Source organism: Debaryomyces fabryi (genome assembly GCF_001447935.2).
Source record: "Debaryomyces fabryi strain CBS 789 chromosome Unknown contig00088, whole genome shotgun sequence".
Taxonomy (NCBI): Eukaryota; Fungi; Ascomycota; class Pichiomycetes; order Serinales; family Debaryomycetaceae; genus Debaryomyces; species Debaryomyces fabryi.
The window spans coordinates 1-24,717 of NW_015385514.1; the positions used below are offsets into that span (position 1 = coordinate 1).

Genomic DNA, 24,717 nt, shown 5'->3' on the forward strand with positions numbered 1-24,717 from the left:
GCCCATTTATAAAATTTAACAAATTCTAAGTTTATATATAACTTTAAGAGATTAGTACGGTAATGCGAAGAGCACAATATGTAGATATGTATTTGGTTTTAACTACACTCAAAATACTTATAATAATTCACATAACCGCAAATTTGAGAACCTATAACTCTAAAGAGAAACTATACATTTAATTAGGCTTCTGATTGAGAATCAAATGGAGTAAGCTTAGAAGTACCTTCAGTCCAAGAAACGTTATTGTAGGTAATATCTTTGATAGCTTTGACAATGTCTTCAAGAGAACCTCTGACTTGTTTAGTAGAATCTCTATCTCTTAAAGTAACAGATTCATCCTTAACGGAATCGAAATCGATGGTGATACCGAATGGGGTACCTAATTCATCATTTCTAGCATATCTTTTACCAATGGAAGCAGATGAATCATCGACCTTGAAAGGAACTTGCTCTTTTCTTAAGAAAGCGGAAATCTTCTTAACTATAGGCTGTAATTCAGCGTTAGATGATAATGGGACTAACAAAACCTTGGTTGGGGCAACTAAAGGTGGAAGTGATAAGACAGTTCTGTCCTTATCTTCTGGTCTTGCCCAGAATTGATGTTCAAAAACAGAGTAAAGAATACGACCGATACCGAAAGATGGCTCGATGACGTTAGGAGTGAATTCACGAATATGTTCGGTTCTCTTGACCTTTTCAATCTTAACGAATTCAGTGTCTAACTCGATGCTGTCTGGAATTGAATCAATCTTGAATACAATCTTATTATTTTCGTTCAACTCCTTACTCAAGTCTTCTAATTCACATTGAGTTCTTGCTAATAACCAGTTTTCAACAGTACCAGCATCCTTTCTGAATTTTGGACCGAACTTCTTTTTAGCAATGTTCACTTCATATTTTTCAACGAGGACAGGTTCAGGTAATGGTTGTCTTACAACTAATTTTTCATTGGTTCTAGCAGAATGAACACTCAAATCATAAGCAGATCTATCAGCACATCCAACACATTCAATCCAACCATAAGAGGTTTGTAATTCGGCATCCCAACAATCAGCAGCATAATGGGCCATTTCATTGGACATGTGTTGTCTGAATCTTAATCTCGAAGGGTCAACACCGATCTTAATCAAGAACAAGTAAATTCTGGCTAAGAAATAACCTAAGGTTTCATTATCAACCATCCCAGATGAGACTGCATCGTCAATGGATTTTTCAGTCAATTCATTAGAACCGGATTCTTGAACATTCTTAGGTAAGAACTTCAACTTTATATCCTTAATTTCATCAAATCTGCTATGAGATTTGTCTTCAGGGTCGACATAGTGTTCGATTTCTGCCATCAAAAATTCACGAACTCTTAACAAACCTGCTCTAGGAGAAATTTCATTTCTGAAAGACTTACCAATGGAAGCAGAAGCAAATGGCATCTTTTCATTGTTACAATCTAATAACTTGGAGAAGTTCAAGAATTGACCTTGGGCAGTTTCTGGTCTTAAATAACCCTTTAATTGACCAGATGGACCAATAGCAGTTTCAAACATCAAGTTGAACTCAATTGGAAGTTCTAAAGGACCATCAGTAGCTGGGTTATTAATCTTGTACTTGGTCATTAATTCACCTAATTGAGAACCAGAGTAACCGTCGATTTGAGCCAAGACATTTTCGTATTCCTTGACGACGTCGTCATCTAACTTAACGCTCTTGATTTCCTTGACCTTCTTCTTTCTCTTCTTTTTATCGGCATCTTCTTCTTCACCTTCTTCGGTAGCAACACCTCTGGCTGCTTTGTCACCCTTTAATCTGGCTTCCAAGACTTCTTCAACCAAGTGGTCAGCTCTGAAAATTTCACCGGTCTTTAAATCTCTGCACATCCAATCAGCGAATTTATCAACATGTCCAGAAGTCTTCAAAACTTCATGAGGTGTTAACATAGTACAGTCAACTTCCAACATATCTTCTTCTAAAATGAAATGTTTTCTCCATGTATCAACAACGTTGGCTTGAAAAGCACAACCTGGAGGACCGTAATCATATAAACCCGAAACACCTCCGTATATTTCGAAAGATGGTGCAAAGAAGAATCTTCTCTTCAAGACCTGTTCTAAAGATTCCCTTGAAAATGGAATTGGAGTTCTATTTGTCGACATATTAGCTCTAAGAACACGAAAAATATTTCTATTCAACACTTTTGAAATCTCAAAGACGTTTATTTAATCTTATATGTATTCGAATACAAAGAATTTGTCCTTTGACTCACAATTATAGTGGGTCGTTGGTCCAAGAGCCATTTGAGTGACAAAATTTCGAAAAATCATTTCGGTAATTGCACATAAAATTATCCACATACTACAGACGATATACTATAACAGGTAGCTTTGAATGATTAATAGAAAGTAAACCCCGTCTCAATTGTGTGATTTGATGATTGGGGACACCTTCAAGGGGGATGGTGCAACGGAAAAGGTGACTCATAAGGTTCTAGAAAAGAGATGGGAAAGCAAAGTCATCAGATCGCAATAAGTAATAATTACAAAATCTGATTCTTTGAATGGCATTTCTTTGTCTAAGTTTTCAAAGATATGCATTGGATGATCAGGGAGGCCATTCCAGTATCCAGAGACAATAATCTTTGGAAAATTCAATGCAAATGTGAATTTGCAATTATATTATTAATTGTAGCTTATTGAAAAACATATCATAATAACCTTTTTTATCGGGAACAGTAAAAGGTGCTAGATCATTTTCTTCCCATAATCGTTTAGAGTAGTGATACAATTTGACAAAAACTGTTGATGGGAGAATTAATCTTAAACCAGAATAAACCGTCATGGAATCGTAAATCCCTGAATTGCATCGCAGTTTATTTCCTCAGGATTTTCTTTTATATTTCTTAATGTTGGGTTTTGAGTATTTCCAGATCCCCCAGAATGTCTAGGAAGCACATTTTCAAATGGATCAAATCTGTAGGTTTTGTGAGCTATAGTAAGGTCTATCTTTAGTTTCTTTTTCGTCCTAATCCGAAACAAACTTCAGGATATTGAACCTCTATCAGTAAAATGAATAATAATAGGCTCTATTATCTTGTCGTTATTCAAAGGGGGTCTTAAACATGAGCCGGTTCCAAAGCTGTGATGCACACCATATATGTCTCGGTAGAGAGTCTGAATTTGTCCTGATATTGAATTATCAAAGTATTCTTGAATATGATGCTCCACATTGAAAGGATTTCCCAACGGATAGAAATAATATTAATAAGTGTGTATCTGAAAAGACTCTTGCGTTTCGTTTTTCGTTGTTCTGGACACTAGCAAATGTCTGGGATTCACCATCATACGGCGTCTATTGGGCTCATCAATGGTGATTTCATTCCTATCGTAGCTCCAGAAGTACATAAGCGGCATTGTCCGTAATTATTCTGTCTGATTTAACATTCATAGATTTCTTTAACTTTGTTTAATCATTATATAATAGGATTATTATCTTTAAGGAGGCAGATTTAGTTCACATTAATACAAAGTCGTACTGATGAAACGAAGGTCTCAACTTTTTGCGCGGCTAGACTAGTTGTGCAAAATAGGCTGCAAAATACATACCCCATATCAAAAGAAATAGACAACGTTCTCTCTCCAATAATAGACAATATGTATTGCCGAATGACATTAATGCTTGCTAAAGAAGCTGGCAACACAAATAAAAGAGACTGCAATGTAAATAAATGCAAGGATGTTCAATACTAACTATCGCGAACAACTCGTGTGCAATTAAAATGGCTGCAAATGATATTCCTGAGAAGGAAGATCAACAGCAAGTAAAAAAGATACCATGAACAGACAAAGCCATTACCTTGCAAAGAAAGAATTCGATTTCCAGGAAACGTTTTGGCTGAACTTTTTGACTGAAATTCATGAAAAGGAGAAATTTAAAAGCATGGTGGAAGTAATAATGATATAAAGCTATATATTGCTTTGGATAGATAAATATAACGTAGAGGCCAATTCGAAAAAGGATTTAAGACTGTAGAAAAATATCAGATAGTAACTTCTGGGAGAAATTTATTCCTTGGAAAACCATATCCCATAACATTGTTCATAGTTAATCAAGATGTCGCGGAAGAGGTAAAATATACAAAAAATACAATTTCATGATTGCCATATTAAAATAGCTCTCTATGTAAAAGTAGATGCTATCGATGATATTATGGTAGAAAAACTTGTAATAGGGGGTTATTTCCTCAAGTCTGTATTGTCGATCATCTGTCGAAACTCAATTCTATTTTTTTCTTCTTGACAATATCACCCTGAAGAATATTGATACTAACACCTCATCTCTCTGACTACTATTCCTAATCCTTCTAAAACCCTCCTAATATTCATCATCTATCTCTATCTTAATATGATCTATACTCTGCAATACTATAGGCCGATGGTGAAGGTCTAATATACATAAAACACGTGATCTACGGCCCAATACGAAATTTATTGTCCTTTATCAATAGCATAAATCTTGACTGATATACATTCTACAGAGCATTTATCAGCTACGTAAAGGTATATATAATACATCAATAATAATTTTACAGTTGGGCCGTGCTGTCATCTTAAGGTAAAAAAGGCGGTAAATATTAAGCATTTAATAGGTATCGTTGAGAATGACTTCACAATTGGTATATGGTCCAAGAACGATGAAGCCTTTGAATGATAAAATGAGGCATGGGTTTGACGAAGACTACAATTCCGAGAACTTCTTAACGTTGTTGGCTAATACTTTTTATATTTATTTTGATGATAAAAGACATAATACCAATGGGAACCCAATCACGGAAGAGATGAAGCAGTCGAGCGACTATATCAAGAACTACCAACCGATTACCGACTGGAAAGTAATGAAGGAGAGACAGAAAACCATAAGCGCGGTTCTTGTGTTATGTTTGAATTTGGGAGTTGATCCACCGGATGTGATGAAGACATATCCATGTGCAAAGTACGAGGCATGGTGTGATCCATCGCTCTTTTCAGACACTAAGAAGGCAATTGAAACGATTGGAAAGAACTTGCAATCACAATATGAGACGTTGTCTTTGAGAACTCGTTATAAGCAGTCGTTGGATCCATGCGTGGAGGACGTGAAACGATTCTGCAATACTCTCAGACGAAATGCTAAAGACGAGAGAATTTTGTTTCATTATAACGGCCACGGAGTCCCTCAGCCGACTCCAAGTGGTGAGATTTGGGTTTTCAATAGGGGATATACACAATACATTCCAATATCATTATACGATTTGCAAACCTGGTTGGGTGCACCTGTCATATTTGTGTATGATTGTAACAGTGCAGGTAATATTGTTCATAATTTCAAGAAATTTGCACAGAAACGGATTGATGACGATAATGAAGGTAATCATGATTTAAGTGCCCCATCTCCAACTTCTGCATATTTAGACTGCATTCAATTGGCGGCTTGTAGAAGCAATGAACTTTTGCCAATGAGTCCAGATTTACCGGCAGATTTGTTTACCTGTTGTTTGACGTGTCCTATTGATATAAGTATAAAGTGGTTCATCATGCAATCGCCACTAAAGAAAAACTATTACAACTTATTACCTCGAAATGCCACCGGCACAGTCATCATTCCTGGAAAATTAACTGACAGAAGAACTCCATTGGGAGAATTAAATTGGATATTCACTGCTATAACAGACACAATTGCTTGGGCATCTTTATCGAGACCTATCTTCAAGAGATTGTTTAGACAGGATTTAATGGTCGCAGCTTTGTTTAGGAATTTCCTATTAGCTAAAAGAATTATGCCTCATTTAAATTGCAATCCTATAAGTGACCCACCTTTACCCGATACAGTCAGATTTCATCGCATGTGGGATTCCTGGGATTTAGCTATAGACCAAGTATTTGCTCAATTACTTAAAAATAACAATCCAGATCCTCAGACTGGTGCCTCACTAAATCAATCTCAGTTGATTAAGCAACAACCATTTACTCAATCACTATCAGATAAATCCACAACAAATTCTCAATCTAAGTCTAATTCATCAGCACAAACATCATCTATTACTACTTCGGCTAGTACAGGAAATTTAAATTCAACAGTAGCTGCTCCTCCTAATTTGGCTAATTATCAACATTCAACATTTTTCGAACAACAGTTAACTGCATTTGAAATATGGTTGAAATATGCTGGATCATCTACAAAGGAACCACCAGAACAGTTACCAATTGTTTTGCAAGTCTTACTTTCACAAGTTCACAGATTAAGGGCTTTGATTTTATTGTCAAAATTCTTAGATTTAGGTCCATGGGCAGTTTACCTTTCATTATCAATAGGTATTTTCCCTTACGTTTTAAAATTATTGCAGAGTCCAGCTCAAGAATTAAAACCGGTTTTAATTTTTATTTGGGCAAGGATAATGGCAATTGATTATAAGAGCACTCAGCAAGAGTTATGCAAGGATAAAGGTTACAATTATTTCTACATAATATTAAATTCAAATCCGATGAACCAACTTAATGGTGCTGATACCATCGCTAATGGATCTGGTGCAAACATTTTAATTAATGATGATCACAAAGCAATGAGTGCATTTATTTTGACCTTATTCATTAAGGATTTTAAAAATGGCCAAAGGTTATGTTTTTCTATTGAGTTGATTAATAATTGTTTAAAGTTTCTTTCAACTAGTGAAAATCCCCTATTAAGACAATGGTGTTGTTTATTGCTTTCTCAGCTTTGGATGAATTATCCAGATGGAAAGTGGATAATCTATAAAGATGGATATTTAAACAAGTTTTTGATGATGATTAATGATCCTATACCAGAAGTGAGGACTTCTATTGTTTTAGCCTTGACTAATTTCCTAAGCGATTCTGCAGACTTTCAGCAACCACAGCAATCACAGCAACAACAGCAACGTTCTCATATGAATGTTGGTCCAGATTTGAGAAGAGATGAATTAAGACAACAAGACTTGAGACTTGCAAATACTATTTTAAGTTTGCTTGGTGATGGATCCTCAATGGTTAGGAAAGAAATCGTTTACTTCATCAATAAATTTATTAGTATTTATTCCAAGTTTTTTCTTGTTTTGGCATTTAATCAGCTAGAGGAGGAGATTGTTCTTATTGATAATTCTAATTACTTGAGTGAATTCCGTAAAAAGTCACCAGCTTATGGTTCAATATTTAGTTCACTTTGGAAATCATTATTAATTCTATCAGAGGATCCTCATTTAGAAGTCAAACAAATGGCAGAAGTTTTAATTGATTCAGTTATGGTGAAGTTAAATGAGAGTGAATTAGGTCCATTGGTTAAAGAAATGCAAGACTACCTATTGAGCAAATCAACTATTAATATTAATGAAACTTTCAAACCAACCAAACCCATCGTTAACCGCCAATTAGCTTCATTGAATGGTTCACATCCGAATAGACGTCAAGTTTCAAGCGGACCAACATTACAGCACAAAAGCAATATGTTGACTATTAATGGATCCTCAATTAAAACAAGGTCAGCTTCAACCAATGATATGGATAGAAATCCACTTGAGAGCGATGATTCTGATGCAGATTCCATTTCTTCAAAGTTAAAGAATTTATCACTTTTTAAACTTATCAAGTCATTCCAAATAAATGATGATAACGAGTTGAAGAATTTTACTAGGATATTGAATTCAGGGCCAATTGCAAGTAGCTACGGTGTCGAATATAAACCTAAAACTCCCCGTTTCATGCCTAGAAAATTGTCGATTGAACCGAAATTGCCTACGGAATCAGGCTTCTTCGAATACAGTTGTGAATATTTTCAGGAACCTCAAATGTCTAAAAATGAAATTGACGAACCTGGGTCGGAAGAATATGTTAAAAGATTATGGAGAAGAAATAGAAATGAAGCTATTATTCAAGAAACTCAATCTCAGAAAAGTGTAGCGATCAGAGGGGATTGGAATAAAAGTTTAACTATTATGAATAACAAGTCACAACCTAAGTTAATCAAATTCACTCAATTTGAGAAAATATTAGTTGCCAGTGATGAGAAGGATAATGTGTCTGTTTGGGACTGGGAGATGAATAAGATGGTAGGAAAATTTTCTAATTGCAACCCATTTGGTACAAAAATTACTGACATTAAATTTCTTAACGAAGACGATTTACCTTTATTGTTGACAGGTTCTTCTGATGGGGTCATTAAAATTTATAAAAATTTCCACACCCCTAATAACATAGGGGAGCGGAATGTCGAGCTAGTTTCATCTTGGAGAGCCTTAACTGACTTATTATTGACTTCAAAAAGTTCCGGATTAATTTCTGAATGGCAGCAATCGAGAGGGTCTTTATTAGTCAGTGGGGATGTTAAGATTATCAGAGTATGGGATGCGCCAAGAGAGTTATGTTTAGTGGATATTCCTGCAAGATCATCCTCTTCAATTACGTCATTAACCTCAGATCAAGTAGCAGGAAATATTTTTATTGCAGGGTTCGATGATGGCAGTTTACGAGTTTATGATAGAAGATTGGATTCAAGAGAATCTATGGTAAAAGCTTGGCACAATTCCAAAACTCGTAACGCAAATAATCCAGACCAAGCATCTAAAAATGCTACTGGCCATGGCTCGATAAGAAATGTTCATATGCAAAGAGGTGGCTATAGAGAATTGGTAAGCGGATCTTCCGATGGCTTTGTTAATTTGTGGGATATAAGATTGAATAATCCAGTCTTGACGTACACCAACTCACCCGAGAAGTCTATGAGATGTATAGATGTCCACGAACATGCTCCAATAATAACTACTGGTTCAAAATCTGTTAATTTATGGACCACATCTGGTGACTTACTAACTACGTTGAAAAATCCTCATGACACATATTTGTCAAACAGAACGTCAAGTTATTTGTCGAGTACTACTTTTCACCCGCATAGAATGATGATAGCTACAAATTATAATCAAGATGGACACATTAACGTGTACACATGCAATGACGTTATACAGGAGTATTAGATAGTTCAGTAGTTACGTTTATAGATAATAAGAAACATTTCTTGCATAATACCGGTTCTCGGAGCAAATGCTCGCCATCAACAGCAATTTTCGTGTACTCACTTTTTGATGTACTTCTTTTTTTAACAATTGGTAACGAATATAGGGCCCTCAGTGAATAGTTTTAGTAAAATGTCGATGTCATCGGAGCTAGCGGCAGGAATAGAGGAAGATGATCTCCATTTTAGAAACTTATCAGCAATACAAAAAGCCAAAACATCGCTTACAAGCATATCACCAAAAAATGGTGAAGATATAACGTTATTTCAAAGAATGATTAGTGCATGTCTGGGATCATTTGTGACATCTTTAGTAGTAACTCCATTCGATGTTGTAAGGATACGTATTCAACAACAAGAGATTTTACCTATTACTAACCCTTGTTGTGAAGTGCACTTCCCGGCGGATGTTATAGCGAAGCAAAAACCAACGTCCGGGGTGCCACCTGAATTATTCTGGTTGTCTCAAAACTATTGTAAAAGTGCTGAAAACTGTTTTAGAATAACGTCTACTTTTCAGGGGTTTTCAACTATCAGCAAGCATGAAGGAATATTTACGTTGTGGAGAGGACTATCTTTAACATTATTCATGACGATTCCCTCAAACATCATCTATTTCACGGGATATGAATACATAAGAGATAATTCCCCATTAAAATCACATATTCTAAATCCATTAGTTTGTGGATCCTGTGCAAGAGTTATGGCAGCAACTTTTGTTGCGCCTATAGAGTTAATAAAAACTAGATTGCAATCCATTCCCTCTGACAAGAAAGCGAATCCAAACATATTATCCAATCTATTTAAAGATCTGTATTCCATTGTGAAACAAAAGGGTGTGGGAACTTTGTTCAGAGGATTAAAAATTACTTTATGGAGAGATGTACCATTTTCTGGAATTTATTGGTCTTGTTACGAGATATTCAAGGCTAAAATAAGTAATGTACTTAACGCTGATTTTCAAAAGTCTAGCATAGCAGAACCAGTTGAAGACTGGAAGATTTTTGCTACGAGTTTTATATCGGGATCATTATCGGGAACAATTGGGGCGTTTTGCACCCACCCTTTTGATGTTGGGAAGACAAGATTACAAATTACGAGTGAACAAGCTGCTAAAGAAGGTTCCGAGAAGAAACCTTCGATGTTCAAATTCCTAACTAGCATTTATAGACAAGAAGGATTAAGAGCCTTATACAGTGGAATCGGTCCTCGTGTCTTGAAAATTGCCCCATCCTGTGCAATCATGATTTCGTCATATGAGATAGGTAAAAATTTTTAGAAGCGGTAATCAAAACTAGTAATAGAGATGTACTGATTATATTCTTGCTGTACAGTCGTACTCGAGGAATAACCACTGCAATACATCGTTGTATATATAAGACAAGTAGATTTATTTTCTAAAAATTTAACATACGAATAAATGCATTAATGAATCAATTCCAGTGTTCACTAGGCAGGTAGCCGTCTTTTATTTCAAATCCTTGTACACTAATGTTATCTTGGGAAATTCGAGTAGGCGACATATGTATGGATTTGGAAGTTCTGGGGTCAATGTTAGAACCGTTATGTGTACATGGCGTGATAAGCCTGTGGTGATACTTGTTATTTTTCTGACATTCAACGCAATTGGAATAATTCTGGTAATCATCAGCAACTTGTGAAGTCATTCTTATAGGACTATTTCTTTCCTGGAAACCACTATTTTTAGGCAGGTTGTAGTCGACCTCATTAGCGGATTTACTCAGAAGCCCATACGAATTGGAGGTATTGAAATTAAGATCCTTCCTATTCAAACCACTCATTCCGTTGCCAATTTTTCTAGGGGAATTACGTGCTAAATCTTGGCCCGATTCCAAAGATAATAGAATTTCGTAATAATCATTAGTAGCATCGCTTATATTAGCCGAAACAGACTGTAAAGCATATAAATAATCAATTAATGCATCTTTTAAATTTTTCGTTATAGCTCTTATGTACTGTATTTCAACCACACCTAAATTACAAACGTTTTCTTCCAATTTTTCTTTTAAGAGTGTTGTTGAGGACGCATTTGGACCATATTTCACTTCGCTGTAGCGCAATTGCTTTAATATTTTTGTTTTCGCAGCAAGTAGGTCATTTTGCTTCTTCTCTCGTTCGTTCACAAATGCCAAATTCAACTTTAGCTTGTCTAACTTTTCAATTATTAGTACACTTGAATCTTTTTGAGCAGCTAATAACATGCTAAAGTTTTTTACCATACGCTCACTATCAGGATTAGGAATTCCTGAACCCCAATCAATCAAGTCGTTGGTGAGACTATCCTGTAACGACATAAGTCTATTTTCGAGTCTTGAGATCTTACCTATCTTACTTTGTAATTGTGCCGCCAGAATATTATTCTGTTTTTTGTCTTTGTTGGCTCCACTTGTAAAGCTATTGATGTTGTCGACATTATTGCCCGAAGTGTTACCAAACCCAGATATTGCTGAGAATTTATCAAATACTTTCATAAATGCAGTTGTAGGACGCACCATAAACGAGTCAGACATATTTTCATTATTGAAATTAGAAGTAGGAGTTGAGAACTTGGAAACACTTGGGAGTTCAGCCGAAAATCCTCCTTTGGGATTTGAAGTTGCTATACCTTTGGTATGAAATATATTGCTAAACATTATTAGTATTTAATAGGTTGAGGGGTGCAAAGATCGAGGAATGCTTACGACATATGTAATAAATTCTATACCAATAATGATTTGGTCTCAGCGAATTGTTTATTACGGATAGTATAGGGTTTATGTAAACAAGTGGATATCAAACTTTGTGAATTCTGATATCTTTATATTTGTGCAACCAAAAAATTGCATGCGGCTTGGATTTTATGTCAATAAATAAATCATATATTGAAAGATCTAATAAAGATGTAGTGAAATAAATAAAACAATATAACTGTTTCAACAAGGATCTAAAATAAAGAACTTTTAGTTATAATATGGACTTTTAGTTATAATATAGACTTTTAGGAAGCCGTACGTGATCTATTGTAGTTTACTTTTTAGAGACTTCTTCATCTAAATTCAAGCCAGTAACTTGGGCAATGGATTTTCTTAAAGAATTAGTACCATCCTCTAAACGCTTCTGGTTTCTTTGCGATGACTTTTCAACATTTTGAATAAAGTTGTCTGCTTTTGCGAGTGCTAATTGTTGTTGTTCGGCCAAATCTGGCAAAGTCCTCTTTTCCAAGTTCCAAACAAATCCAGTGACATTATTGAATGTTTGTGGTAAGAAATATCTGAACGATGCCAACCCCAAAACAACAGGGAATGTAGTCTTTGCAATGAGACCCCTTTGACGAGCCATGATGTTACCGGACATAGTTGCTATCAATATGTAAAGGGTGTTTGGTAAAAGATCTTCAGATTTATAATGTAATTCGGTCATAGTATCCGTCACTTGTCTTTCTGTTTCATTGTATTTAGTATATCCTTGGTTCATGTAGTGTTGAACCAGATTAATCCCTTGAACAGCTGACTCTCTAATAGATCTGAAATATGATTCAAGTGTGCTCGTGGAACGCACAGAAATACCATCAACTATTAAGTTTGGTCCCAATGTTTCTATTTCTGTGCCTGGAGCCGGCGTCACAGTACCAGGAACTGGAATAACGTCCGATTCATCTTCATAAAATCTACGTTTAGGTTCATTGAAAATTTGCGAAGGTTTAGTTAAAAATGCACCCACGATTGCTAACGATGCACCATAGTGAATTGAGCTTCTAACAAACATGATATATGACGGACTTATGATTCGAATTCACACGATTACCCTAGGTTAGTTTCCGGTTGGTCAACGTTGATATCCAATGAGCAAACGTGCAAAAATATTATCAAATAATGTCGCACTCGAGTTTGCAGGTTAGACATAATATGCGACACATCTGCTACCAGATAATTTTTCACATCATTATAGGTGATGCTAAATCACGAAAATACATATATCAGTAAAGGATTTTGGTTATATGATTAGAGGATTATCAAGAAGATCGACTAATTTTAAGCTAGGACGAGTTGGTATTCCAAGTCACCTGGTGGTAAGATATAAATCCACTTCTAAGGACCATGAGAAGTTGAAATTAGACTCTTCTACTTATGAATTTATTAAGGATGATGATTTTGGCTCGTCTGTTTCATCAGATGCATCTTCTTTACCATTTGAAATGAGGAGACATGGCGAACTTTTTGGACAGTTGGTGAGGAGTGAAAGCTTGAAAAAGGACAATAATTTGAATGAAATTGATGAAGATTATGTGAAAAGGCAAAACCCCGAATATGAAGAACAAATGTACGATTCGCCATTTCGTAATGAAGATGGGTCATTTATTAAAGGTGATACTGCAGAAGAAGCTAGACTACACGATTTGACGTTGGTGGGAAGAAGTGATAGGAGGGTTACGATATTACCGTATGAGATTGCAAATTGTATCAACAACAACATCTTAAGGTTGGTATACCCAGATCGACTTAGAGAAAAGGCAGCAAAGATATATCAAAGCTTGAATAAAGACCAGATTCAAAATGCACCAGAAACGGCTTTAGATTGTGATGCACATATTGCAGCTTTATTTTTGCAAGATTATTCACACGTCCACCAAGTGTTGCTAGAATTGCAGAAACGGGTCGGAAAGGATAAGTTCAACCCAAAGAGTGTTCTTGATATTGGATATGGGCCAGCTACAGGTATGGTTGCATTGAATGAAATAATGGGCAATGATTATATTCCTGATGAGAAAGATGCGTACATTGTTGGTAGAAATAATTTTGAGATGAAAAAACGAGCTAAGATCATCTTGTCACGTCAAATTAATGAAAACCTTACAGAAGAAGAAGAAGTCGAGGAAGAAGTAACTAACGATATAAGTGAAGAACAGAATGTGAAAGAAGATGGGGAACTGCGAAAAGAAGTAGAATCAGAAACACAAGAAATGGAAGAAAACGAAGGAGAATTGGAAGAAGAGGAATACATTGGACCTGTTCTCACATCAGATATTAAGCTTAAGACCAAACTAAGAGATTCATTACCAGTAACTAAAAAATATGACTTAATTATTGTAAACCAAGCTTTATTAACCAGAGAATTCAATTTTCCAAGAGATATAGACATTAATATTCATATGATCTTGAAATTGTTGAGTCCCGGAGGGCATTTAGTGCTAGTCGAAAGAGGTAATGCATTGGGATTCGAAACAATTGCAAGGGCTAGGCAGATTATGATTAGACCTGAATCTTATGAAACCGAAATTGGCAAAATTCCAAGACCATATATCAAAGGATCAAAATTAAAACCACAAAAATTAAAAAAGGATGATCAGCTTATATCTGAGGATGATATAAAATTTGAAGAGGAATTACTTGCGAAGTATGAAAGAGAAGATGAAGCGTTTGAGCAAGAATTGAATGATAGATATGGTAAACCTAGTGAAAAAGATTTAAAATTCGAGATGGAGGATAGCGAGGATTTTGAAGTTATTCCTGTAGAAGAAGAACCAAAATTAGGCACTGAAAGTGTTGATTTCCATTTAAGCATAATAGCCCCCTGTCCTCATCATGGAAAGTGCCCGTTGCAATTAGGCGATCCAAAGTATTATAAAATTCCATCTCACAAACACAGATTAAATTTCTGCTCTTTCAATAAGACAGTTGAAAGACCAAAGTATACCATGGAATTAAAAAAGGGGCGTAGGTTATCAACTGCATGGGATAAATCTTCCGAAGATGGATTTGGTATTGATAAACTTTCAAAGAAGACCTTACAGAACTTAGAAGGTTCAGGTAGACCATCAGGCAGAAACACTGAATCGGGGTCGTTTTCCTATTTAATTGCTGAAAGAGCTCTAAATGATGTTGAAACAATTAAAAAAATTGAAAGCGACCGTGAATATAATACTTCAAATAAATTAGATTTATTTGATCCTACAAACTGGCCCAGGGTTATTGATAATCCTACCAAAATCAAGAATAATGTGAAATTGAATGTATGTGCACCATCAGCGAATATTGAGACTTGGCAGGTACCTAAGAGTTTGGGAAAACAAATCTACCATGATGCTAGAAAAGCAGATAGAGGTGACTTATGGGCGTTAGGGAAGAAAAGTGTTATCGTGAAAAATCAGATTTCTGATAAGGCGAGAGAAAAGCTAGAATTTCTCTCTAAAGCTCACAAGAAAACTTTCTTGAAGGAGCAAAGAAAGAAGAAGTTCAAGAAGATTGTTAGCTCTTCTGAAAATGCATTCGAAGACGACATCGTCACTTTTGCTGACTCCCTAGCAACTTCGTTGGAATCTTCTAAGAAATATAAAACCAAAGGGAAAAAGGCGGGCTTTACTGTCAATCCAACAGATTATGATGGCAAATAGAGGGCCCTAGTCGCATATTACGTACATAGGTAGAGATTTATACATCCTGTAAATAGCAATATCACAGTATATGTCTAAAGAACAAAACAATTTATTGGTAACTATATACTACGAATTCATATATGTTTATCTATAGAACGTTGTTCCAGAACTATCAATAGCTCTAACTTTCAGTCGTCTCAAGGAATAGAGTCAATACCGGACCCTCAATTAACAAACCAAGATCTCTATTATACATTAATGTCAAATTTACCCTTCAAGGAATATGTCATGCGATTCATAAATTCTTATGAACAAATTTACTTCTTTCTGAATGAGCATCCTTCGGTCAATTTAGCCTTACCACCAGTTGGAGCACATAAAACAGTAGAACAATTGTCACAACTGACGGCGGTTTGAGCATGAGAGAAAACTGTGGTGATGTTTAAACATCCTTGGCACTTAACGTCCATAAAGTATGATCTTGGTTGTTGAACCAATGTTTTCAATTTGTGGCTTTGCTTTTCGGAAGCAGCAGTAGGGTGTAATAAATCTTGAACTAAAACCATTTTACTTTGTAATTATCTATTTATCACTAAATTAATTATATTAAATGTCTAATCTTATACTAGGGAGAAAAAATTTTCGTTTGAAATACTTTGATTTTGTGTTAATATCCGGCACACCGAAAAAATGGCAAATGATCACAAGATAATACCAATAGTGAAAACAAACAGACTTATTGCCTCATTAGGAAGTTAACGTTTTGGGTTGCAAAAACGGCTAGAGGTGGCATTTTTTGTATAAATGTGTTACTATCTTCATAGCGTCAGAATGAGTGTCACCGAATGAAATAGCAATGATAGGCTTTTGGATGGACGCTAATGAAGTAAAAGATAAATCGTTAGTTATAGAGAAGCTGATAGAGGGTAATAGGCACAAAAAGGAGACAAGCGCCTCGATTAATGGCCAAAGCGTCAAAAACAAGGGGAATACAAACAACGAAAGACAATTATACCATCAGAAGAAAATGGAACGATCAGGGAGCCCAAAGAACAAACAGAGGGTGAGTCTGAAAGGTAAAGATTATGAGAAGGAAATTGACATATTCAATTCGGACATAGAGGCCATTTTGTCGCCGTTCAAACAGATGGAGAAATCCGATTCGAAGATAGATCGTGGGGTTATCAAGTACTTTGCATTGGTGGTGATATTACTACCATCCATAATTGGGATATTGACTCCTTCAGGAGATGATAACGGTCGTACGAGCATCGATGTGGCCAATTTGGTGACTGACAGCTTCATGGTTATTTTGGTGAGTTGGTTTATCAACTTTACGATAGAATGGCCTTGGAATTGGCACAAAAATATAATTGAGGCACAAGATAAGCTTTTGGAAAGTACTAATGCATTTGTTCACCGAGTGTCTACGACGGAAGAGGTGAACAGCGAGATTCTCACCAAAAAGGTCAAGGCCTTCAAGAAGCTTTCTAAATTTGAAAACTATTCTCTTCTGTTGTGTTTTGCATGTACTTGCATGGGGGCTGGGATCATGAGATGTTCTAGAAATTATATCAATATAGAAGATACACGCAGACGATTGGTTTTCAGTAATTTAAATATCATGCTATTTTTATTTTTGGAGATATTTAGGTTGGTCTTAATTTTAACTGACCGGTTACAGAAACACACGGTAGATGATATTCAAGAAAAGATCTCCAAAGATCTTTTGAAATCTGGATCGAAGAAGGGCCATGTGGATTTGCTTTCACCTTCAAGCTCTTCAAGTGATGATCATGATAAAATGAGTGGATTAATGAATGGGTTTGGCAGTCTAATTAGTACTGGAAAATTAGGTCCAACGCCTGAAAATGGCATTGTTCGCTATAAACAGAATTTAGAAGTACTACGGGAGAAAACAGATAGGCAAGATGAAATAATCCAGAATCTATTAATTACACAGGCCAATGAGTATTCTAGGATTAATATGACATTGACAAACCTCGAGAAATCAGTAAGCCAAATGAATAATCATAAACACGAGGACTTGGGAAACCAAAGGTCTATTTTTTTAAAGCCGTTTCCTTTAAATTTATCTTCTGAAAATAAGCTACCACAAAAGTCTTACAAACGGTTGTCCTTACCACCATTGTTGAACAATGACAAGCAACCAATGCATACAATATTTGAAGAATCAGATATAGAAGAAGATCATGGAGCAGAAGATAGTCAAATAAATAGAGAATTAATAGAATTAAAAAGAAAGAAAGTACAAGCTAGAAGCGAAGATATTGATAAAATGATAGGAGATATGGTTGATAAACAAGAGAAGTTCTCAGACAACATTTCAAAACAGATTAGGCCTCAAAAACTGAATTCTAGCTCTACAAACATATCATCTTTTACTGAATCTATATTCGAACAACCACAGCTGAATCAGACAGATATAAAGCAATCCGATATAGAAAATTTTTCGGATTATAATTCAAATTACTTTGATGAAGAAAGCCGAAATGACGACAAATATAAGGAGCAGGATAGGGGACATTTTTCATTGCATGGTCTACCATTCTCATCATCGATAAAAAATTTAGTTACCAGGAATCTAGTCTATGAAGATAGTACCATACCTTATGCTCAAGAAAGTATACTAGATAATAGAATAAACGAGCTAGTGGGGTATGGGTCCGAGCAGCTGGGTATTACGTGTAATATGGAAGAGAAGAGTTATAACATATTAATTAAATTGAAGCTAATAGTGAAAAATATTTTACAAAATATTTCCGTTATTGATTTGATTAAAGATCCATTGACAACAAAGCAAATTCTTCATTCAGAGATTACGCCTCTTTTAATGAGTTTTGGCAAGGAACAAATAGAAAGCTATAGAGCAACCACTAAGCTACTCAAAAGTCTTATGTGGGAACTCCTAACAAAGAACTTTTTTCTAACAACGGAAAAATTTGACTCAATCGTAAATACTTATTTATCACCCTTAGAAAGGTTGAAAAATCTTGTAACTCTAGTTTGTTTCAAAATTCCTTTCAATATTTTTAGATTTTACGTGGCTGTATTATCGTTCTTTCCCAAAATATTCTACCATATATTTATTGCATATCCTATCATAAGTCAAAAATCAAAGATAAAGAGTTCTAGAGGGACAAGAAGTATTAAAAGCATTGATCACAGAGAGCCAGAATCAAGACCCTCTTTAGCAATGAAGCAATTCCATTTATCTCCAAATGCTACAAGATTTGGCAAAAATAAAACCAAAATAGAATCTGATAAGGCAAATTATGATTTGAAAGCTAGAAGAATGGTACTTAATAAATTGCTGAGGTATTATGACTTAAAAGCGCTTCCAGAAAACAGTCTATTCACGCCCGTGAGATTGTATGATGAAGAGTAAATAAATTTGCAGCATTTAGTATAGAAATAAAAAATGTTATCGCATCATCGCTCGAAACCAGGGGCATGATCTTAAAATGATAGATTTGTAGGATGAATTTAAATAATTTTGTTTCTTTATCATCTCAGCAGAAGAATCTATGAACCTGTAAATAGTAACATTCCGATCTAGTCTTCTGTAAAAGTGACATACACCTTTCAAAATAGCTAATAAAAGACGATCTAAGAAAATACGTCCTCCGTATAGGAGGTACGTTTATAAGTCTAATTTCACGGAAATAAATAGCAGTGACGAGGACCACGAAAACGAAGAAGAAGAAAACACATTGAAATCCAAAGATCAGAATGGAAACTACGAGGACTTTAATACAAACACGAATTTGAACATAAATTCTGTTTATGTTTTAACGAATCAACAGAATTTTAAAAATAAAATTTGGCCAAGATCTCAGTTTGAAAAAGTTGATGTTTTGAAGTGTTGTATTAACAATGGAAACGAAGATTTTAACAGGACGATGGAGATTCGTAAAGAGGAATTTGAATCAGCCCTGAAAATGATGAAGCTACCAGTGGAAATAATAGTTTATATTCTTGAAATTCTAGAGGCAAAAGGGAAATTGAAGCCAAAATACCTCAGGGTTTGTAAGTTATTTTATCTAATAGCACTCCCAATGATTTATAGGAGGCCTACTTTGAAAGCAACTAATTTTTTCGCCTTTGTCGATACAATATCGTCCAACAAAACCATAGGCAATAATATTCGAGAGTTAGATCTTTCATACATTATTCAGACAGGTAAAAATGCCTTCGTTGCAAAGTTGCTAAAGAGATCTAGAGCAAACTTAGAAGTATTCGTCGCTCCACAAACAAGTTTTGGACTAGGGCCATTAATAGCATTAAAAAATTGTACGAAATTGAAAGTTTTAGATTTAAGACTCGTATCAGAAACTTTGAATTTGGTAGAATTGTTCAACTCAATTAACAGTTTAGATGAATTAACACATTTGTCATTTCCAAGATCATCAATTGAAATACACGACTTCAAGAGCATTCACTGGCCTTCCAGACTATCATTTTTACGGCTTTCAGGTGGCATAACTGACGAATTTTTGATGCAATCAGAATTTCCCTCTACAATAACCCAGTTGGAATTTGCGCATTGCCCGGCAATAAAGAACTTTGGCTTACACAATTTATTATTCAAGTTCGGGAAAAATTTGACTTCCTTAAAGATTCAGTATCCAATGCCTGGATTGAAGGAAAATGCCATGGATTTAGTTTTTAACTATTGCCCCAATTTAATCGTGTTGGAAATCTCAGTCGATTACGTTTCCAGCTCATTTTTTGACGAAGAGAATTTGTCTTATTTGACATATCCAAGACCGTTAAGAACATTATATATAGAGAGTAGTGGAATGCTTGGTACGTCAACCAAATTGGATCCTATTGACTTGGCAATTGCAATAAATGAAGATAGACTACCATTCTTAAAGAATATTCGATGTACTGCAAAACTAGGCTGGGATCCAAAGTCTGAATATGTTTCCTATATAGTTGACACATTAGATGAAAGGGGTGGCGGGTTATACGTAGGTTATTGATTCATAGAGATAATTAATAGAGGCATTTATATGGGTTACTACTCTACAGCTCCAAGGCTTATAATTTAAGTGAAATTTCAGGCACGTGCATTTTGTTATATATGGTAGATATTTTTCAATACATGTTAGCTACCGTATTGAACGAACCAGTTCAGGCAAGATGTCTTCATATAAACTGGAAAAACTGAAGCTACCACCAGGTTATAAACCGGGAAAGTGGAGACCATTTCATGTTGCGGGCCCAACATCCCTAACAATTGAAAGGACGGCTATTACAAGATTCGATCATTTTTTGATCTTCTTATTGTTAGGTCTCTGCGTTCTAATTAGATTGTATAATATTCCATATCCTAATAAGGTTATATTTGATGAAACCCATTTTGGTGGATATGCAAGGAGTTATTTCACAGGAGAATTTTTTGTTGATGTACATCCTCCGTTAGCCAAGCTAGTGTACTATGCGATTGCAATCTTGTGTGGATGGAATGGAGATTTTGAATTTGCTGAGATAGGAGATAAATTTGATGATAATGTTCCTTATGTGGCAATGAGGTTGTTTTCAGGTATTTGTGGAGTGTTGTCAGTTGTACTCACCTATGGAATTCTAAGAGCATCTAACTGTAGATCAGCAGTGGCATTTTTTGGTGCATTGCTAGTTTTAATTGAAAACTCCCTAGTTACCCAATCAAGATTGATAATGCTTGATGGCCCATTGATATTTGGAGTGGCATTCTCTGTTTTGGGGTTCAAAAGATTTCAATTGGCAGAACCATTTACAAAGAGATGGTTTAAATTCTTAATGATGACAGGTATAGGTTTAGGTATTACGATGTCTATTAAATTGACTGGTCTATTTACGGTCGCATGGGTCGGAATATTGACTATATTTCAATTATGGAGCTATCTCGGTGATTTGGAAGTTTCCGATAGACAATGGTTTAAACATGTATATTTTAGAGTATTTGGGTTGATAATTGTTCCTATGACGATCTACTTGGGTTGTTTTGCTATTCATTTTATAAATCTTCCATTCAATGGACCTGGATCTGGTGCAGTTTCGCCAAGTTTCAAGGCCACATTCCAAGATTCTCAAGATTTCAGAAACACCCCAGTGGAGGTCTCATATGGTAGCACAGTTACAATTAAACATAAAAACATGGAAAGCTATTTGCATTCCCATGACCACACATACTACACCGGTTCGCATCAGCAGCAAGTTACGCTTTATGGATTCAATCCGGATGAAAACAATGAATGGATTATCGAAACCAAGAATAAAAGTCCACTCGGCCAATTGCAAGGAAAATTCAAAGCAGTCAAAGATGGTGATATTGTGAGGTTATACCATAAGTCAACAGGAAAATATCTTACTGTTAATGACGAAAAACCTCCAATTTCAGAACGAGATTATTCCAACGAAGTGGCATGCTCAGGTGATCGTGATATGTTAGGCAATGAAGAGTATGAATTCAAGATAAGAATAATTAAAAGTGAAAGCCATTCTACTCTGAATCTTCCTATGATTAAACTCAGAGCAACAGAGACTATTTTTCAGTTGGTTCACCGTGCTAAAGGATGTGTTGTAATCGCTCATGAAGACAAGTTACCAGGTTGGGGATTTAACCAGAATGAAGTTTTATGTATTGACCAACCAACGATTCCTAACACCATGTGGTATATTGAAAGCAATTCTCATCCTGTACTTGACAATAATAGTGAATACGAAAGGGTGCATTTTAAGAACTATTCGTTCTTTGACAAATTAATTGAATATCATTTTGCGATGTGGAGAATTAACAAAAGCTTTACAGATAAACATCCTTATTCGTCAGGTCCAGAATCCTGGCCATTTTTGTTAAGAGGAATCAACTTCTTCAGTAATGAAGCCGGATCGTCTGATAAATTGCACGATGAAGATGGAAGTCACATTTATTTATTGGGTAACGTTGCTATATATTACATTGGGTTTATACTAGTTTCTCTTGTGATCACAAAGAACATAATCAATTTATTCAAGATTATGAATCCCTTTGGTTTGCCATATGATCCTCCCTTTATATCGACCTTGCAGTCGAATGGGCTTGAATTCGTTCTTGGATGGATGTTACACTACTTTCCATCTTACCAGATGTCGAGACAATTGTTCTTACATCATTATCTTAGTTCATTGTTCTTCTCAATTTTGGTCATTGCCCAGTATACTGAATACCAAGTGACTAAGAGAAAAGTATTTGGATACTTGTGGATGTTTTCTATTTCATTATTGGCTATTTACTGTTTCGTAACGTTTACTCCAATAATATATGGGTTAGACTGGAGTAGAAGTGAGTGCAACCATGCCAAATGGTTTCCATCGTGGGATTTCAATTGTATGACATACACCCACTAAACAGTACATGGTCCCCTCTATAGATTTTAATAAACAATTAATTCATATCATGCAATTTTGTAGTGAAGCTATTCCCTAGTTTCGGAAATGCCCGTCGCTACTTCTACTATCAACGACTCACACCACTTCAACAACTTGTCTTTCTCTTCAATTTTCTTGATTCTCTCTTTCTCTACTTCTTCCAACTGTTTCGCTAAGTCCTCCACCATATTCAATTGGCTTTCAGGCGACACACCAATTCCCGGCAACGAGTCAATAAGCATCGTTATCTGTCTTGACTTGAGTATTATGTCTGTAGACAACTCATTGATTGTATTCTCAAAATTCGACTCGGCCTCTGCTTTGGCTGACGGTTGGTTTGACACACTATTTCCAGCATTTGTCTGTTTATTGCTTCCCTTCCCACTACCTTGTGATGGCTGCTGCTGAACACCTGGGATTGGTGCATTAGCAGCTAAATTTGACACCGACGACGGATCTTCATCCAATAACCCAGGTTCACTATTGGTATTAACATAGTTGACTGTAGCATTAAATTGTTCGACCAATTGATCTAAGCACACCTGTAATTGAGTAAGCCTGTCCGTCATGACGATTACACCCTTTATTTATCTTTGGACTACTTGTATCTATTATAGTCTTCGTATGGAGTAAATTTAAACATTTTATTGTGGCGGTCGTCCATGGACCAATATGAGTAGATGAATGTTATCAACAGATTTATAAGAATACAATACTTACAAGATAATTAAATGCAATAAACAGTATGTCTAGATCTGATAACGGCCCTCTTTGGCAGGAAGATACAGAGGTCTCATCATGCTTTTTATGCGATTTGAATTATACAATTTTCCATAGAAGGCATCATTGCCGCAAATGTGGAAGGGTCGTCTGTGGGAATTGTTCGGAACAAGCGATCAAGTACTTTCCAAATACATTGATCGCTAACCCTCAACAGGAGCCGGAATGCCTGGTTCCTCTTGAAACATACAGAACATGCGATGAGTGTGTTGCGGAAGTGAAAATGATTAGGAGGGCCCTATATGAAGCCCGTTCTAATATTGTTGATCCGGATACAAGAACAAACAATGAAGCAGAAAATGTACCTAATAATGAAGGGGATGGGGGAAATGAAGACCCTCTGATAGATAATAACAGTACTACAAAGTATAGTACAAGAACTAGTACTCGATTAGTACGGTCATCAACGCATTCGTCGTGCGCCAATTTGCCTCATAGTGGATGCAATTACCGCAGGAGATTACAAGAGGATGGGGCAAGTGATGACAATTTATGCCCTGTATGTGCAAGTAACTTGTTGAAGGACTATATGACACACTTTCAGAAAGGGAAGGGGGATATTGATTGTGATGAGTTTGAATCGTACAAAGAATCTCATATTAATGACTGTTTAATTGCATTTGATTTCAATGGTGACAGACCAAACTCCCCGGTTAAAAGTAAGAAGAGATCCCATAAACGTAACAAAATGCTTGTTTATAACATGCCGCCAATCCCTAGACCGAAGTATGAAACAATACCAAATGCTGAAGGTAACTCATATGATACACTCCGTCTTCACCTGAATTCGATTCATTCTCCAATAGATTCGCAAATTGAGGATGAAGGTGACTTTCAAGCTCAGAATCGCAATGAGGTTGTTGGCTCCGTGACATCAAACTTGACTATTCAACCGGGCTCAGAAAAGCAGTTACTTGATGACTCAGTGGATAACGAGTGTGTTATTTGTTTGGAAGAATTAAAACCTGGTGATAAGGTTGGTAGATTGGAATGTTTGTGTGTCTTTCATTATAAATGCATTAAAGATTGGTTTAATAAGAAAGGCTACGGTGAATGTCCTGTTCATTTCTTACATCAATGATGTATAGTTGACACCT

At 35.7% G+C, this 24,717-nt stretch overlaps 12 protein-coding genes across 12 annotated transcripts; 7 read left to right on the top strand and 5 right to left on the bottom strand.

The window, feature by feature from the left end:
• Positions 1 to 182: 182 nt before the first annotated feature.
• On the bottom strand, positions 183 to 2,150 carry GRS1 (glycine--tRNA ligase; the record flags this gene model as incomplete). The annotated part of the gene is made up of 1 exon (XM_015612627.1): positions 183 to 2,150. The coding sequence occupies one exon, from the start codon at positions 2,148 to 2,150 to the stop codon at positions 183 to 185; it is 1,968 nt and encodes a 655-aa protein (XP_015466522.1).
• Positions 2,151 to 4,651: 2,501 nt separating this feature from the next.
• On the top strand, positions 4,652 to 9,010 carry KOG1 (ubiquitin-binding TORC1 subunit; the record flags this gene model as incomplete). The annotated part of the gene is made up of 1 exon (XM_015612628.1): positions 4,652 to 9,010. One exon carries the CDS (start codon positions 4,652 to 4,654, stop codon positions 9,008 to 9,010), a length of 4,359 nt encoding a protein of 1,452 aa, XP_015466523.1.
• Positions 9,011 to 9,181: 171 nt separating this feature from the next.
• Positions 9,182 to 10,327, top strand: MTM1 (Mtm1p; the record flags this gene model as incomplete). The annotated part of the gene is made up of 1 exon (XM_015612629.1): positions 9,182 to 10,327. The coding sequence occupies one exon, from the start codon at positions 9,182 to 9,184 to the stop codon at positions 10,325 to 10,327; it is 1,146 nt and encodes a 381-aa protein (XP_015466524.1).
• A 154-nt stretch (positions 10,328 to 10,481) lies between these two features.
• Positions 10,482 to 11,702, bottom strand: AC631_03801 (uncharacterized protein; the record flags this gene model as incomplete). The annotated part of the gene is made up of 1 exon (XM_015612630.1): positions 10,482 to 11,702. The coding sequence occupies one exon, from the start codon at positions 11,700 to 11,702 to the stop codon at positions 10,482 to 10,484; it is 1,221 nt and encodes a 406-aa protein (XP_015466525.1).
• Positions 11,703 to 12,075: 373 nt separating this feature from the next.
• On the bottom strand, positions 12,076 to 12,813 carry AC631_03802 (uncharacterized protein; the record flags this gene model as incomplete). The annotated part of the gene is made up of 1 exon (XM_015612631.1): positions 12,076 to 12,813. The coding sequence occupies one exon, from the start codon at positions 12,811 to 12,813 to the stop codon at positions 12,076 to 12,078; it is 738 nt and encodes a 245-aa protein (XP_015466526.1).
• A 232-nt stretch (positions 12,814 to 13,045) lies between these two features.
• Positions 13,046 to 15,439, top strand: RSM22 (mitochondrial 37S ribosomal protein RSM22; the record flags this gene model as incomplete). Its single annotated transcript, XM_015612632.1, has 1 exon — positions 13,046 to 15,439. One exon carries the CDS (start codon positions 13,046 to 13,048, stop codon positions 15,437 to 15,439), a length of 2,394 nt encoding a protein of 797 aa, XP_015466527.1.
• A 299-nt stretch (positions 15,440 to 15,738) lies between these two features.
• RPS27A (40S ribosomal protein eS27) lies at positions 15,739 to 15,987 on the bottom strand (the record flags this gene model as incomplete). The annotated part of the gene is made up of 1 exon (XM_015612633.1): positions 15,739 to 15,987. One exon carries the CDS (start codon positions 15,985 to 15,987, stop codon positions 15,739 to 15,741), a length of 249 nt encoding a protein of 82 aa, XP_015466528.1.
• A 290-nt stretch (positions 15,988 to 16,277) lies between these two features.
• On the top strand, positions 16,278 to 18,830 carry AC631_03805 (uncharacterized protein; the record flags this gene model as incomplete). Its single annotated transcript, XM_015612634.1, has 1 exon — positions 16,278 to 18,830. One exon carries the CDS (start codon positions 16,278 to 16,280, stop codon positions 18,828 to 18,830), a length of 2,553 nt encoding a protein of 850 aa, XP_015466529.1.
• Positions 18,831 to 19,344: 514 nt separating this feature from the next.
• Positions 19,345 to 20,430, top strand: AC631_03806 (uncharacterized protein; the record flags this gene model as incomplete). Its single annotated transcript, XM_015612635.1, has 1 exon — positions 19,345 to 20,430. The coding sequence occupies one exon, from the start codon at positions 19,345 to 19,347 to the stop codon at positions 20,428 to 20,430; it is 1,086 nt and encodes a 361-aa protein (XP_015466530.1).
• Positions 20,431 to 20,590: 160 nt separating this feature from the next.
• PMT5 (putative dolichyl-phosphate-mannose--protein mannosyltransferase) lies at positions 20,591 to 22,819 on the top strand (the record flags this gene model as incomplete). The annotated part of the gene is made up of 1 exon (XM_015612636.1): positions 20,591 to 22,819. One exon carries the CDS (start codon positions 20,591 to 20,593, stop codon positions 22,817 to 22,819), a length of 2,229 nt encoding a protein of 742 aa, XP_015466531.1.
• Positions 22,820 to 22,887: 68 nt separating this feature from the next.
• MED21 (Med21p) lies at positions 22,888 to 23,409 on the bottom strand (the record flags this gene model as incomplete). Its single annotated transcript, XM_015612637.1, has 1 exon — positions 22,888 to 23,409. One exon carries the CDS (start codon positions 23,407 to 23,409, stop codon positions 22,888 to 22,890), a length of 522 nt encoding a protein of 173 aa, XP_015466532.1.
• A 176-nt stretch (positions 23,410 to 23,585) lies between these two features.
• AC631_03809 (phosphatidylinositol-3-phosphate-binding ubiquitin-protein ligase) lies at positions 23,586 to 24,701 on the top strand (the record flags this gene model as incomplete). Its single annotated transcript, XM_015612638.1, has 1 exon — positions 23,586 to 24,701. One exon carries the CDS (start codon positions 23,586 to 23,588, stop codon positions 24,699 to 24,701), a length of 1,116 nt encoding a protein of 371 aa, XP_015466533.1.
• Positions 24,702 to 24,717: the final 16 nt, after the last annotated feature.